Source organism: Aureococcus anophagefferens (assembly GCF_000186865.1).
Source record: "Aureococcus anophagefferens unplaced genomic scaffold AURANscaffold_16, whole genome shotgun sequence".
NCBI classification, from domain to species: domain Eukaryota; class Pelagophyceae; order Pelagomonadales; family Pelagomonadaceae; genus Aureococcus; species Aureococcus anophagefferens.
Genome location: NW_008705576.1, coordinates 949735 through 964159, shown reverse-complemented (window position 1 = coordinate 964159; position 14425 = coordinate 949735). Strand labels below are relative to the sequence as shown.

General features: G+C 73.4%; 4 protein-coding genes across 4 annotated transcripts; 1 reads left to right on the top strand and 3 right to left on the bottom strand.

Annotated features, from left to right (window-relative positions):
• Window positions 1–2884: 2884 nt before the first annotated feature.
• Window positions 2885–5639, bottom strand: AURANDRAFT_65767 (hypothetical protein; the record flags this gene model as incomplete). Its single annotated transcript, XM_009040695.1, has 2 exons — window positions 2885–3659; window positions 3925–5639. The coding sequence occupies 2 exons, from the start codon at window positions 5637–5639 to the stop codon at window positions 2885–2887; spliced, it is 2490 nt and encodes an 829-aa protein (XP_009038943.1).
• A 1222-nt stretch (window positions 5640–6861) lies between these two features.
• Window positions 6862–8325, bottom strand: AURANDRAFT_65766 (hypothetical protein; the record flags this gene model as incomplete). The annotated part of the gene is made up of 1 exon (XM_009040694.1): window positions 6862–8325. One exon carries the CDS (start codon window positions 8323–8325, stop codon window positions 6862–6864), a length of 1464 nt encoding a protein of 487 aa, XP_009038942.1.
• Window positions 8326–9598: 1273 nt separating this feature from the next.
• AURANDRAFT_60207 (hypothetical protein) lies at window positions 9599–10063 on the bottom strand (the record flags this gene model as incomplete). The annotated part of the gene is made up of 2 exons (XM_009040693.1): window positions 9599–9710; window positions 9809–10063. 2 exons carry the CDS (start codon window positions 9906–9908, stop codon window positions 9613–9615), a joined length of 198 nt encoding a protein of 65 aa, XP_009038941.1.
• A 2837-nt stretch (window positions 10064–12900) lies between these two features.
• On the top strand, window positions 12901–14013 carry AURANDRAFT_2443 (hypothetical protein; the record flags this gene model as incomplete). The annotated part of the gene is made up of 1 exon (XM_009040591.1): window positions 12901–14013. A coding segment is annotated over one exon (1113 nt), but the record flags the coding sequence as incomplete, so codon positions are not given.
• Between the last annotated feature and the right edge of the window lie 412 nt (window positions 14014–14425).

Genomic DNA, 14425 nt, shown 5'->3' with positions numbered 1-14425 from the left:
TCGCCTGGTTTGACGCTCTCGGGCAGCCACTCCTTTAACGAAAAGCGCTTGCCTTTTTGCTTGAAGTGTCCGTCGCCGCGCGGCGACGGACCGTCCCGCGGCAGGGAAATACCGCCTCTCCTGCGCCTGTGACGAGGTGGACTGAGGCGACTCGTCGGGGACCAACCAGCGAGAGACTCCATGGCCGACGACGCGCCGCCGCCACCACCAGCGACCGTCCAGCGCGGCGGACGCGGCCGGGGCCGCGGCGGCAAGGGCGGCCGGGCCCGCGGCCGAGGCGGCAAGGGCCGCGGCCGCGGCAAGGGCCGGAGCGACGACGACGCGCCGTCCGACGGCGACGACGAGGTCAAGGAGGCGGAGCCCGGCGACCGCGGCCGAGGCGGCAAGGGCAAGGGCAAGGGCCGCGGCCGCGGCAAGGGCCGGAGCGACGACGACGCGCCGTCCGACGGCGACGACGAGGTCAAGGAGGCGGAGCCCGGCGACCGCGGCCGCGGCGGCAAGGGCAAGGGCCGCGCGAAGACCTTCGGCCGCGGCGCGGGCGCGCCGGCCGCGGCCGAGCCCGCGGCGCCCGCGGAGCTCCCCTACGGCGGCGACATCCAGGCGGCCATGCGCGCGCAGGACCGCGACGCCATCCGCGCGCTCATGGCCGCGCAGGCCGACCGGAAGCCCGAGGCGCCGAGGGCGTCGCCGAAGACGAAGAAGAAGCCGCCCAAGAAGAAGGCCGGCAAGAAGCGGCCCGACTTCTGGTGGAGGGAGTCCGTGGACGTCGACCCCATCTCGCTGGAGCCGCTGAGCGATCTGGAGTACGCGCCCTTCGAGCTGGGCCCCCACCTCTTCGACGGGCGCGTCCTCGCGTTCTACGTCGTGAGCACGGGCACGTTCCTGAACCCCATGTCTCGCGACGCGCTGAGCCTCGAGGACTGCGTCGCGCTCGACGACTACCTCAGGGCCCACGAGCTCGACGAGGCGCGCGTCGCCGACGCGTTCCGCCTGTCCCAGCTCCTGGCGAAGGACGGCGACGCGGGCACGGACAGCGCGCAGTCGTCGGCCGCGCGGAACCAGCGGCGCCAGGCGACGGCCGTGCTCCACAACCTCTTCGGCTTCGCGCGCTACGGCGACTCTTTGGCGGCGGGCCGCGGCGGCCGCGGCGCGCGCGACGGCGCGTCGCCGGGCGGGAACCTGCGGTCCGCGTTCGACGAGCGCGACAGCGACGACGAGCGCCGCGGGACCGCCGGCGGCCACCGGCTCGTCGACGACGGCGACGTCGGCGGCGACGCGACGGCGTCGGAGGACGAGGACGCGGGCCTCCAGGCCGAGGCCTTCCCGACGCTCGGCGGCGGCCCCGCGGCGCGCGCGATCGACCAGGGGTCGGGCTGGCAGGCCGCCGCGCGCGGCGGCGGCGGCGTGCTCAACGCGGGCGCGCTCCAGGCCGAGGACTTCCCGACGCTCGGCGGCGCGCCCGCGCGCCGCGCGCAACCCGCGGCCGCGCCGCGCTTCCGCGACGCCGTCCAGCCCTACCGCATCGACATGTCGTCCGGCGGCGGCGCGGCCGCCGCCCAGCGCGCGCGCGCCGTCGCCGCGGCGCCGCGCGCGGCGCCGCCGCCGCCGCCGGCGACCGCGCCGCCGAAGAAGGCCGACTTCCCGACGCTCCGCGCGGACCCCCCGAAGCCCGCGGCGGCCAAGCCCAAGCCCCGGCGCGCGCCGGCGGCCGGGGGCTGGTCCTCGGCGCTGTCCAAGGCCGCGGGCGGCGGCGCCAAGGCGCGGGCGAAGACGGGCCTCTCCATCGCCGCGCCGAGGCGCGCGCAGCCGTCGCCCGCGCTCGCGGCGCGCGACGCCGACTTCTCCGCGCCGCCGGCGGACCGAGGGGCCGCGCCCAAGCCCAAGGACAGCGGGCCGCCGGGCTTTAAGCGGAATTAGATTGGTTACTCGTCGTCGCGGCTCGTGCGCCAGTAGGCGAGGACGTGCCAGAAGACCTCGTTCGGGAGGGGGCGGCGGCGCGACGAGCGCGTGGACTTGGTCGTCGATGACGTCTCGGGCGCGCCGCCGAAGAGGCGCTCGAGGACGGGGTCGGCCGGAGGTCGCGCGCGGCCGCGGGCGCACAGCGTTCGGAGCCGCACGAGCTTGACGCGCGGCGCACGCACGTAGGCCGCGTACGAGCCCGCGCGCTTGACGGCAGCGAGGAAGTCCGCGAGTGCTGATCCGTCTTCGCGCATGAGAGTGTTGAAGCGAGCGTGATCTTCGGCGTCGAGACCTTCTTCATCCTTGTAAAAGACGTCAGCGCCGCGCCGTACGAGGAGACGCGCGAGCGGGGCTTGAGAAAACGCAACGTAATCGGCATATCGAGAGCATTTCATGAGTATGGACCTGTTGGTACCAAACTCCGTAATTGCGTTGACATCCGCTCCGTAGTCGATCATCGCGCTCATCTCGCCCACAAACGCGCCGGCGTTCGCCGACCAGAATATGGGCTTAGCAAAAGCAGCGTGTGTCGCGTTCATATCCGCGCCGCGCGAGCCAAGCAAACGGATCAATTCTGTTCGGTCGCCTCGTAATTGAATTGTGTGTCCGTTCGACCGCAGAGCAATTTGAAGGAGACTCAACTGATCGGACTCCATATTTGGATCCCTCGATTCGTCCGCTTTGAACCACACTCGCACCGAGTCACAGTCGCCCTCGCTTAAGGCTCGATAAAGATATTCAGGTATTTCGCCGCGCACCATCTCCAACACTCGAGCGCGCTCAACCCGATCGCCACAAAAATTGCCTCAGGCTCAGCCTCATCAAGGGAGGGAGCCTGGAGGGTCCAGGCTAGTAAACCACGCACTCGGCGGAACCACGCAAACGCCGTCAAAAAGAAGTTACTATGTACATTAAAACAATCCCCCTACATGGTCCGGCTCCGTCGTCGCGTGTTCTCCGCCGCGGCGTCGTCGTCGTCGGCGCCTCGCGCGGTCGCGGGCGTCGGCGCGGCGGCCTTGGGCGAGTTCGCGGACCAGGAGAGGAAGGAGCGCCGCCCGGCGACGGAGAGCTTGGAGACGAACTGCTGGTCCGTCGCGTGGCTCCAGCGCGGCGGGCTCCGGTGCGGCGCGGGGCCGCGGCTCTTGCCGTTCGGCGTCCGCGGCGGCGGCGGCGGCGCGGCGTCCTCGTTTCCGCCGATCCGCGGCAGGAGGAGGGACCGCTTGTGCCGGTGGGCGCCGTCGACGCCCGGCGCGACGGAGACGGGGCTCGGCGGCACGTCGTCCGCGACGCGCGCGGAGAGGTAGACGTTGTTGTTCGAGGGGTCCTTGAAGAAGCAGTCGTGGGGCCCGTCGTCGGAGATGGCGACGCCCCTGGAGCGCAGGCGCGATGTCGTCGACTCGTAGTCGTCGACGCTCACGCGGAGCGCGAAGTGGGGCCGCGGCACGCGGTAGTGCGCGTCGCTGTAGTCGACGCACCGGTAGTCGTCGCCGACGTCGAAGGCGAGCAGCCGCTGGCCGCAGAAGTCGTACTCGCGCGCGTTGGGGATGGCCGACGGCGCCGGCGCGGCGCCGACGACGTCGCCCCAGAACCGGTCCGCCGCCTGGAGGCAGTGCACGGGGATGGCGTTCGCCGCGCCGTCGGCGTGGTCGTACTCGATGGACCCGGCCCCCTCGGAGAGCCGGATGCTCCGGGGGCGCAGCCTCTCCCGGATTCGCGTCTTGATCGTCAGGAGGCGGTGCATGTCATCGCTCAGGCACGGGGGGCGGGTCCGTCCCCACGGGTTGAGCCCGACTCCGAGAGCACAGTTAGGAGACGCTTGCGTTTGGGCTCCGTCGCTCTGACCAATAACCCCTGAAAAGATATGTTTGCCTTCAAGTTGAACGGCAATGTTTTGCCCATGGCTGCAGCGGGTGCGTCGCTCTCCCATAACCCCTGAGACGAAGATACGTAGAGGTGGACTTTTACGTCGGCCTGAAGAGCCCCCCCTGGACGAGCCTCCGCCGCGGCGGCAGCGGCGGCTCCGCGGCGTCCACCGTCGTCGGCCGCGTGTAGGGCAGCGTCGATTTGAGGTGCTCGGAGACGTAGGTTTCCGCCGCGCGGACGTCCGCGCGGGGGTCCTCGAGGACCGCGTCGAGGGCCGACGACGCGCGCACGACGGCGCCCTCGCCCGCGGAGAAGGAGCAGTCGTACTCGGCCAGGGCCTTGGCCATGAAGTCCACGGCCCGCGCCTCGTCGAAGCCCGCGACGAGCTTGGCGAGATGGCGCCAGGCGACGGCCGTCTCGACGTGCGGGGCGCCGTCGTGCGTCGTCGCGCGCGCGTAGGCGCCCGCGAGCATGAGCGACTCCGCGTCCGGGTAGGCGCCGAGCGCCACGCAGCGCGCCGACAGCCGCTCGAGCGCGTTCGCGACGTCCGTGGTCGCCGCGCGGCCCGCGGCGCGCGCGGCCGCGGCCGCGCCCGCGGACGCGCAGAGGCCCAGGCGGTCGTTGGCCCGGGCGACGGCCGCCGCGAGGCGCGCCGCGGCGTCCGTCGCCTCGCGCGCCTCCGCGGCCTTGGCCGCGAGGGCCTCCGCGTGCGCGTCGTCGCGCCGCCGGACGGCGTCCGCGAGCAAAATCGCGTGCCGCTGCTTCAGGTCCGCCTCCGCCGCGGCCACGGTCTCCCCGGCGACGCGCGCCGCGGCCTGTGCCGCCGCGCGCTTCGCGAGCCGGTCGTCGCCGCCGCGCGGCCGTTTGGCGTCGGCGAGCTCGTGCGCGGCGTGCGCGGCCGCGAGCTGACCCTTGCTCACCTCGAGCACGATGCGCGCGCGCGCCTGGGCCAGCTCCGCCTCGGCGCGGTCCGCCCGCGCCGTCGCCGCGGCCGCCGACGCGTCCGCCGCGTCCGCGGCGGTCGCCGCCGCGCGCGCGGCGGCGCCGTCGACCGTCGCCCGTCGGGTCGCCGCCCGCTCCTCCTCGAGGCGCGCCTCGAGGCGGGCGACCTTCGCGCCGAGCCCGCCGCATGTCTCCTCGAGGTTCGCGACGCGCGCGGCGGCCTCGTCGTCGTCCGCGGCCGCGCCGTCCGCTCGCTTCGCGAGACGCTCGCATTTCGCCTCGAGCGCGCCGACCGCCGCGGCTCGGTCGTCGGCGCTCCGCTCGAGCGCCGCGACCTTTTCCTTCTCCGCGGCGAGCTGCTCGAGGCTCCGCGCGAGCTCGGGTCGCAGCGCCTCGACGGCCGCGCGGAGTTTATTTGCCTCGCCGCGGAGCTCCGCGGCCTCCGCCGCGAAGGCCGCCTCCGCCCGTTCGCGGTCCGCGATCCAGCGCGCCTCGTGCGCCGCGCTCGCCGCCTCGACTTCTCGTAGTTTTTTGGCCACGGCGGAGGCCTCGTCCCGGAAGGGCGCGGCCGCGGCGAGCTCCACGCGCAGCGCCGTCGCCTTCTCGCGCTCGGTCTCGGCGGAAGCGGCCGCGGCCGACAGCTCGGCCTCGCAGCGCGCGATGGCGTCGCGCGACGCGCGGTTCGCGGCCTCGAGGCGCCGCCGCTCCGCCTGCGCCGCGCGGTCGCGCCGGTCGCTCTCCGCGCGCAGCGCCGTCGACCGCTCCACCTCGAGTGCGAGGCGCGCATTCGCCGCCTCGGCGGACCGCTCCGCGTCGACGGCGCGTTGATTGAGGATGGACTTTTCCGGGTCGAACTTGCGCGACGCCGGGTTCATCGTCTGCCGTGGACGACGGCCGGACTACTCGAGGCTGCCCATCGAGGCGCTGGAGACATTCAATGAAAAAGGGCAACCTTATTGGTTTCATTAAAAACCAGCCGGAGAGCATGGGCCGCCAGATCCTCGTCGTCGTGGCAGCCCTCGCCGGGCGCGCCGCCGCCGGGTGCTCCGGCGAGAGCTCGGCCATCTACGACTGGGAGTGCGAGGCGTGGCAGGAGCTCTTCGACGCCACGGGCGGCGAGAACTGGACGCAGTGCTCCAAGCTCCGCGACGACCCGTGCGCCTGCGACGGCGGCGAGGGCGACGTCTGCGCGCCGGGCCTCGGGCAGCACGACATGCGCTACGGCGTCTGCTGCGACGCCGTGGCCGACGTGGGCCGGGGCATCACGCGCATCGTGCTCCACGGCGCGAACATGACGGGAGAGCTCCCCGACAACCTCGACCGGTTCTCGGAGCTCGTCGTCTTCGACGTCGACCACAACCGGCTGACGGGCACGATCCCCCAGAGGCTGCCCGCGCGGCTCGGCGCGTTCTACGTCGGCGGCTACACGAACCGCCTCGCGGGCCCGCTGCCCGCGGAGCTGCCGTCGGAGCTCGCCTACTTCGACGTCGACGGCCAGACCTACGGCCACAGCTCCTTCGACAAGTCCGTGCCCGCGGCCTGGGCCACGGGCTTCGCGGAGCTGCTGGACCTGAAGCTGAAGTACACCGGCCTCACGGGCCCGCTGCCGGACCTCAACTTCTCGCGCATGGCCGACTGCGGCATGAAGCGCTGCTGCGAGACCGCCGGCGCCGCGCGAGCTTCTCGGGTGCTCATCTTTCTTTCGTAGGCGACCTCACGGGCAACGCCTTCGACTGCCCGCTGCCGCCCGGCGCCGCGGAGCTGTGCAACGCGACGTGCGTCGGCAATTCGAAGCCGACGCTGCGCCACGTCGTCCTCGGCCGCTGGACCGACGACGCGACGGACGCCGCCACCGCCGCGGCCCTCGCGTGCCTCCGCGCGCTGCCGCCCCGGGTCCCCGAGATCCTCTCCTACGACGTCGGCGCGGACGAGAACATCACGGCGGGCAACTTCGACTTCGGCGTCGTCGGCACGTTCGCGTCGAAGGCGACGTTCGAGGCCTACGAGGCGAGCGCGCCGCACCAGGCGTGCCTCGCCCTGCTGGCGCCCGTCCTCGCGGAGAAGGCCGCCGTCGAACAGGCGCTCTAGGAAAAACCGTTACGCCGCGCCCTCGAGGCGGTAGGCGCCGTCCACGGGCACGTCGGGGAGCGGGTCCGCGTCGCCCTCCGTGCGGTAGTAGATGAGGGAGTAGCGCTCGCCGCTGTAGTCCGTGACCCAGTGGGGGAAGCGGCCGTCGACGCGGCCGAACCTGCGCCGCGTGTCGACCCAGCACACCGTGCTCGCGTCGTACTCTACGGCGATCATGCCGCCGCCCGCCGAGTAGTCGCCGAGCGAGCACCCGTAGAACGCCGCCAAATTCTCCGTGTCGATGTGGGGGCTCCCGCGGAAGCCGTGCGTGACCGCGAGCGACGTGAACGTCTCCGCGTAGGCCGCGTCGACCTCGGCGAGCGCGGCGACGGCCAAGTCCCAGACCGCGCGATGCTTCGCGAGCTTCGCCGCGTTCTTCTGCGCCTTCTGGCCCGCGGCGTTGTAGTTGCCGTCGGCGTCGTAGTACTTCGTCCGCGGCCGCTGGAGCGTGAGGTAGTGGTCCGCGTCGACGCGGGGCCGCTCGCGCGTCGACGTCCACGCCGTCCGCCGCAGCGCGTCGAGCAACGCGTCCGCGACGGCGTCGGACACGGGCGCGCCCGCCGCGTAGACGACCTCGCGCGCGCCCAAACCGTCGCCGACGCCCGTCGCCGCGTAGGCCGCGAGCAGCGCCGCGAAGACCCGCTCGCGGTCGCCCCGGGCGTCGGCGGGCAGCGCCGCGCCGAACGTCACCTCGAGGCGCCGCGTGAGCTGGGGCGTGCTGTAGGGCTCGAGCTGCGCCCGGAGCGTGCTCGCGTTGCGCGCGCCGGCGCAGCTGTCGGCGATGTCGCAGGCCTGGGGCGCCTTCGTCGGCTTCTCCGTCGTCGCGCGCACGTCGCAGCCCGGCAGCGCCTCGCGCAGGGCCGCCGCGGCGCCGGCCTTGATCTTCTTGTTGAAGCGCACGTCGAGGACGACGAGCGGCAGCGTCGCCAGCGCGTCGACGGGGAGGGAGCGCGCGACGGGGAAGAGCGAGTTCGACAGGAGGTTCAGCTTGCAGAGGCCCCGGCACGCGGCGATCTCCGGCGGGACGACGCGAATTTTATTGCGCGACAGGTCGAGCTCGACGAGGCACCGCAGCCGCGCGAAGATCGTCGCCTCGAGGACGTCCAGCAGGTTGCGGCTGAGGTCGAGCACGCGGCAGCTCTCGGCCACGGCGTAGCCCGGCACGCTCTCGAGCGACTGCGCGGACAGGTCCTGGTGCGCCTCGTCGTCGCCGGAGTCGCCGCCGCCGTCGTTCGGCAGCGCCGCCGCGAGGAAGTCGGCGGCGGCGGGCGGCGGCGCCGCCGCGCGCAGGCTCAGCTTCTTGCGCGCCACGCGGCCGCCCATGGCCCGCGCCTCGTCGAGGGGCTCGAGCAGCTCGGCCGTCAGGACCGCCTCCGAGTCGCTGTCGGCCTGGTCGTCGCTATAACAGAAGCACGACGGGAAGAAGAGGGCCATTGTGACTGTGGTGGAGCGCGGTTATGCTTTTGCGGAGCACGACTGCTTTGTTCAGTGTGCTCGTTCGCTCCTGCAAAACTGTGCGGCCATCGCTTGCGAGGTCAATCTTTTTTCTTGCAGCGAGTTGATGGTGCAGCCCACGATGGCATGCTGATACGCAGCCTCGCAGCAGCCTTGCTCGCATGTGCGGTCGCCATGCCGTCGCAGCAGCCTTGCTCGCATGTGCGGTCGCCATGCCGCCGCACCTCGACCGGACCTGCGCGCACCTCGAGCCGCGGCCGCCGACGCAGCCGCCGTCGCCGCGCTGCGCGCGCTGCCGCGCGCTGGCAGCCCTGGAGCGCTTCCAGGCGTCGCCGGTCTTCGCGCCGCTCCTCGACGCGGCCATCCGCGGCGCGAACGCGGCCTACGCGTCGCGGTCCGGCCTGCTCGTGTCGTCGCGCGAGGACGCGGGCGAGCGGACGCCGTTTCCGCCGGCGCGGGCGGCGACGTCGGTCTCGGCGCGGCGCCGCGGCGCCGCGGCCGCGTTCCGCGCGTCGAGCCTGCTGCGCGACGACGTGCCCGTCTGCCCCTACGGCCGCCGCGGCGCCGTCGGCTGGGTCTTCCGCTCGTCGTCGAGCCGCTTGCGCGACGGGTCCGGGTTCCCCATGGACTGCGGCTGCCACTACGGCGGCAGTCGCGTCTTCCTCGACAAGGACGGCGGCGCCCACGCGACGTGCGCCGGCGGCGCCGCGAAGCGCGTGCGCGGCGCGCTGGAGAGCTGCGAGCGCGGCGGCGACGGGTCCGCGGCGCGCCGCGTCGGCCGCGCGCTGGTGTGCCACGTCAGCGGGTGGACGTCCGTCCTCGACGCGCACCGCGATCTCGCGGCGGAGGCGAGAGGGCTGAACGGCTCGGCCTGCGCCGCGGAGCTCGCGTTCCGCCTCGACCACAACCAGGTGTCCTTCGCGACGGACGCCGCGGACCAGGCCGTGGCCGCGGTCTTCTACGCGACCGGGACGTCGGACGACGCCGGGGGCCACGTCGCGGCGCTCGCGCTCGCGCTGGAGCTCCGCGACGCCCTCGGCCCGGAGCTCCGGCGCGGGGGCGGAACGCGTGGCGCCTGGTCCGCGGACCTCGCCGCGTCCAACGCGACGCCCCCCGTCGTGGCCCTGGGCCCGGCCTGCGACTGCGGCTACGGCGCCGCGGCCTGCGACGGCCGCGGCGTCGTCGCGGCGCGGCCCTCGCGCTGGCCCGCGGACGACTGCGCGCGATGCTGCGGCGGCTAACGCCGCGCGTTCTGGGCTAATTTTCTTACAACTTGTCCGGGGGCTGCTGCGTCAGCAGGAGCCCGAAGCGCTTCTTGCACGCGATGCGCTGGGAGCTGAACTTGTCGTCGGGCGAGAAGCGGGCTGCGGCGGGGGGAGCGTCGGGCGAAGCGACGATCGAGGGCGCGCGCGGCGTCGTTTCGCGCGCGCGCGGCGCGTTCGGGGGCTTCGGGCGCACGCACCGGGGTGGGCGGAGGTCGTGGGCTTGGCGTCGTCGCCGTAGCTCTTCTTCAGCGTGTAAACTCGGTTCCCGTCGTCGTCGAGGTGGTACATGAGATGCATCGTGCGTCGCGGCGCGGCAAGCGGCCCCGCGGCGTCCGGGCGGCTCGGGGGCGGTCCCGCGGTGTCGGGGCGGTGTCCGGGGCGACGCGGGGGCGGTCCCGAGCAGTGGTTGCGGCTGGTCGAGGGCGTCCAGACGATGCTCTCGCTGAGGGGCAAGGTCGGAGGTGTCGCCAAGCACCCCGAAATATCCACAAGGAGCAGCCAGCCGCCGACGCCTCGCAAAGCGGAAGCGCGGATCTGCTAATCTGCTCGCGAGCGCCGTGGACAGCGAACATCTCAGCGAGCTGCGGCAGTGTGCCGTTCCCGCCAATTTTGTTCCGAAGCGCGCAATCGCATAGCATCTGCAGCGGCTTGTGACACTTGCCAAGAGCTTGCTGTGGCAACAGCGAGACATCTGCAACACAAACAAAACAGATCTGCAAGAGAGACAATGGCAGCCATGGACGACGCGGACGCGGCCGCTTTGCAGCAGCGCCTCGACGAGCTCGCGGCGGAGACGAGCAGCATCAAGCGCAAGCTCGAGCAGCGGCGCCGCGGCGACGCGGACGGGGCGCTCGCGAGCCCGCGCTTCAAGCGCGGCGGCGGCGGCCGGCGCGGCGGCGGCGGCAAGGAGGGCGCCGCGCCGAAGCGCCGCGCGACGGAGCACCGGCGGCCGTCCGCGCCGCCGAAGGACGCGGACGACGAGGGCGGCCGCTTCAAGTGGGTCAGCGGCGGCGACGACGCGAAGTCGATCGCGCGGCTCGTCGTCGGCGCGGCGCTGCCGTCGGCCGTCGTCGGGTTCCCCGTGGCGCTGCACTCCAAGTACGAGGTCAACGTGAACACGGCGGTCAAGGGCGTCGCCATCGCCGCGAAAAGGTGCACCGACGAGCTCGCGGCGCCCATCGCCTGCGCGCCATCCTTCCGCGAGAACCGCAACGAGCTGACCATCACCGTCGTCGAGCTCCAGCGCGCCGCGCCGGACGTCGACGCGCCGGGCGCCGCGGTGGAGACGCTCACCGTCGCGCGCGCGACGGACTACCGCGTCCTCGCCGGCGCCGTCGCCAAGCGCGCGCGCGCGGGCGACGCGTCGAACCTGCGGGCCATCGGCGCGGCGGCGGTCTTCACGGCGGCGCGCGCCGTCGCGACCTGCCGCGAGTACCTCGCCGAGGACGCGGCCGCGCTCGACGTCGTCGCCGTGCCGCGCTTCGCCAAGGTCCAGTTCGACGGCCGCGACGAGGAGACGACGGTCCTCGAGCTCGTCGTCTTCCCCTCCGAGGACGGCGGCGCCGAGGACTGAGGCGGTCCCCGGCGTTCTCGAACCGGCGGAGCGTGCTAACATTCGCGACTGGGAGTCCGTTGCGCGGCCGTTGATGACCCGAGCTAATGGTGAACCGGGTGAAGGATTCGATTGCACGCGCCGAGGCGAAGCGCCAGGGCGCCGATGCTGTGACATCAGCGGCTGTTGTTCGCGGCGAAGCTCTTCACCGTCGCCGTCGCCATGCCTCCGCACGCATTGCTCACCATCGCCTTCGCGACCTGCACCGGCGCCCTCACGGTCCCGATCCTCTCCCTGGACCACGGCCCGCTGCCGCTGGACATCCTCAGCCTGGACGAGCTCCCGGAGGTCACCCTGCGCCAACTGAAGCTCGAGAGCGGCGGCGGCCCGCGGCTGCTGGGCCTGCTCGACGGCGAGCCCGCGGTCGGCGCCCGCGGCGTGCTCTGCCACGTCGAGGAGCACGGCGACGACGGCCACCGCGCGCTCGCGTTCTCGCGCTTCGAGGTCGCGGACCAACCGTCGCTGGGAGGCGGGCCGACGCGGCTCGCGGTCGGCGACGTCGCGCCCGTCACCGACGTCGAGGCCGAGGACGACCCCGTGCTCCGCGACAGCCACGACCTGCTCCAGCGGCGCCACGCGCTGGCCGCGGACGAGCTGCGCGTGCACCTCGCGTACGGCCGCATGGAGCAGCTCGTCGCGCTCTGCGACGAAAGATTAGCACCATCGGCCGCGGCCGTCGACTCCATCTCCGTGAAGCGCTTCGCGCCGGGCGCGGCGGAGACGCTGGCCGTGGACGACGAGGAGTGCCGCCTCGACGGCGAATCCGACGCGTGCCTGCTCGAGCGGAGCTTTTTGCACGCGCCCGCGGTCCGCGACGCGGCGCTGCAGGCGGCGTCGCCGGAGCTGCTGGCGCCCTTCGCCTGCGACCGCCGCGAGCTCTACAGCTTCGCCGTGCTCCGGGCCGTCGGCCTCAGCCGCGGCGAGGCCCGGCGCGCGGTCACCGGCGCGTCGACGTCCGAGCGGCTCCGCGTCGCGGAGCGGCGCCTGGCGACGACGAACCAGTGGCTCGCGACGCGCATGGGCCTCGGCGACCTCGGCGACCTGCCCGCCGACCCCTGGGCGCCGACCTCCGCGCCGCCGCCGCCGCCGCCGCCGCCGCCGCCCGCGCTCCTCCGCCTCTTCGCCGCGCCCCTCGGCATCTTCCGCCGCCGCGAGCAGGTCCGCGCGCGGTAAGGAGCCACCTTGTACATGCTCGTCCCTGAACCGCAGACCGTGTCGCTACGTCAATAGCTGCAACAACAACAGCTCCATGAAGGTGCTTGAAGTCGATGAAACCGCCGATTTTCAAGCACGCTCTGCTTACGTCGCATCGCATCCAGAACCGAAGCAGCCCCGGAGCTGCGTCCGACACCCCGAGCTCCTCGCTCCAGCAAATGCTCTTCGAGCACGACACCTGGTCCCTCTGCAACGGCGTCCGCTGGGCGGCGAACCTCGAATTCGCTCAAGACATCACCGCCGCGCCCGCCCGCCCCCAGTGAGCCCGTTCGCACGACACCCTTCATCATGGACGCGCTCGCCCTCGTCGCCTGCCTCGTCGGATTCGTCGCCGCCATTTCCGCCGCCCGCCTCTGGCTCGCCGCCGCGCCGTCCGCGCGCCGCGCGTGGGGCGGCCCGGGCCGCGGCCGCCGGTCGCCGTCCCGCCGGTCGCCGTCGCCGCGGTCGTCCGCCGCGGACGTGGACCGCGCGCGCAAGGTCCTCTTCCTCATCAGCGACACGGGCGGCGGCCACCGCGCCTCCGCCGACGCCCTCGTCGAGGCCCTGGGCCGCTGCGCGCCGGACGTCGCCACGGAGGTCTGCGATCTGCTGACCGACGTCGCGCCGTTCCCCTACAACGCCGCCGTGCCGCTCTACAAGTTCCTCGCGGCGCGGCCCTGGCTCTGGCGCCTCGTCTGGTACGGCACGGCGCTCGTCGACCGCGTCATCTCCGACGGCGCGCCCTGGCCGGGCTGCGCGGCTCCCTTCGAGGCCAAGCTCCGCGCCGCCGCCGCGGACGTCGTGGTCAGCGTGCATCCCATGCTCCAGGCCGGTCCCCTGGACGCTCTGGAGGCACTGGCGGCGGAGACGGGCCGGGCGACGCCCTTCGCCACGGTCGTCACGGACCTGGGCGCGGCGCACCCGACGTGGTTCTCGCGCCGCGCGGACAAGATCTTCGTGCCGTCTCTTCAGCTCCGCGACGCGGCCCTCGACAAGGCGGCGCCGCACCGGGTCGTGACCCACGGCCTGCCCATCCGCCGGGCCTTCTGCGACGGCGGGCTCGCGAAGGGCGACGCGCGCGCGAAGCTCGGCCTGCCCCTCGACAAGAAGACGGTCCTCGTCATGGGCGGCGGCGACGGCTTCGGCGCGTTGAAGGCCACGGCCCTCGCCGTGCGCGCGGCCTGCGCCGACGCCACGGTCGTCGTCGCCTGCGGCCGCAACGCGGCGCTCAAGGCCGAGCTGGAGACCGTGGAAAACATGATCGCGCTCGGCTTCACCAAGGCCATCGACGAGTGGATGGCGGCGTCGGACCTCCTCCTCACCAAGGCCGGCCCGGGCACCATCGCCGAGGCCGCGGCCCTCGGCCTGCCCGTGCTCCTGACTGGCTACCTCCCCGGCCAGGAGTTCGGCAACGTGTCCTACGTGGAGCAGGAGGGCATGGGCGCCTTCGAGCGCGACCCGGACGCCAGCGCCGCCACGGCCAAGGCCTGGCTCGGCGACGACGCCAAGCTCGCGGCGCTCGCGGCCGCCGCGCGCGGCGCCGCGCGGCCCGACGCGACGCTCGACATCGCCAAGGACCTCGCCGCCATGGCCAAGAGCGCCTAGGCCGGCTTCGACCCGCGCGCCCAAGGACCTCGCCGCCATGGCCAAGGGCGCCTAGGCCGGCTTCGAACCGCGCGCCCAAGGACCTCGGCCGCCATGGCCAAGCGCGCCTAGGCCGGCTTCGAACCGCGCGACCCCGACCTCGCGCTCCCCTTCTTTTTTGCACTGCCCTTACCTCTTGAATCTCGGCGCGGGCCGCTCGCGGACCGAGCGAAGCTGGTGGTCGACCATGAGCCGCAGGCTCGCGTCGAGGTGCGCCGCCGCGTTGGAGACCGCCGGCGTCGGCTCGAGCAGGCGCAGCGCCCGCGCGCAGGCCTCGACGGTGGAAACGCAGTGCGCCTCGGGCTCGCTGCGGATGGCCTCGAGCGCCGACGTCGCCGCGCCGTCGAACGCGACCGGCCGCAGC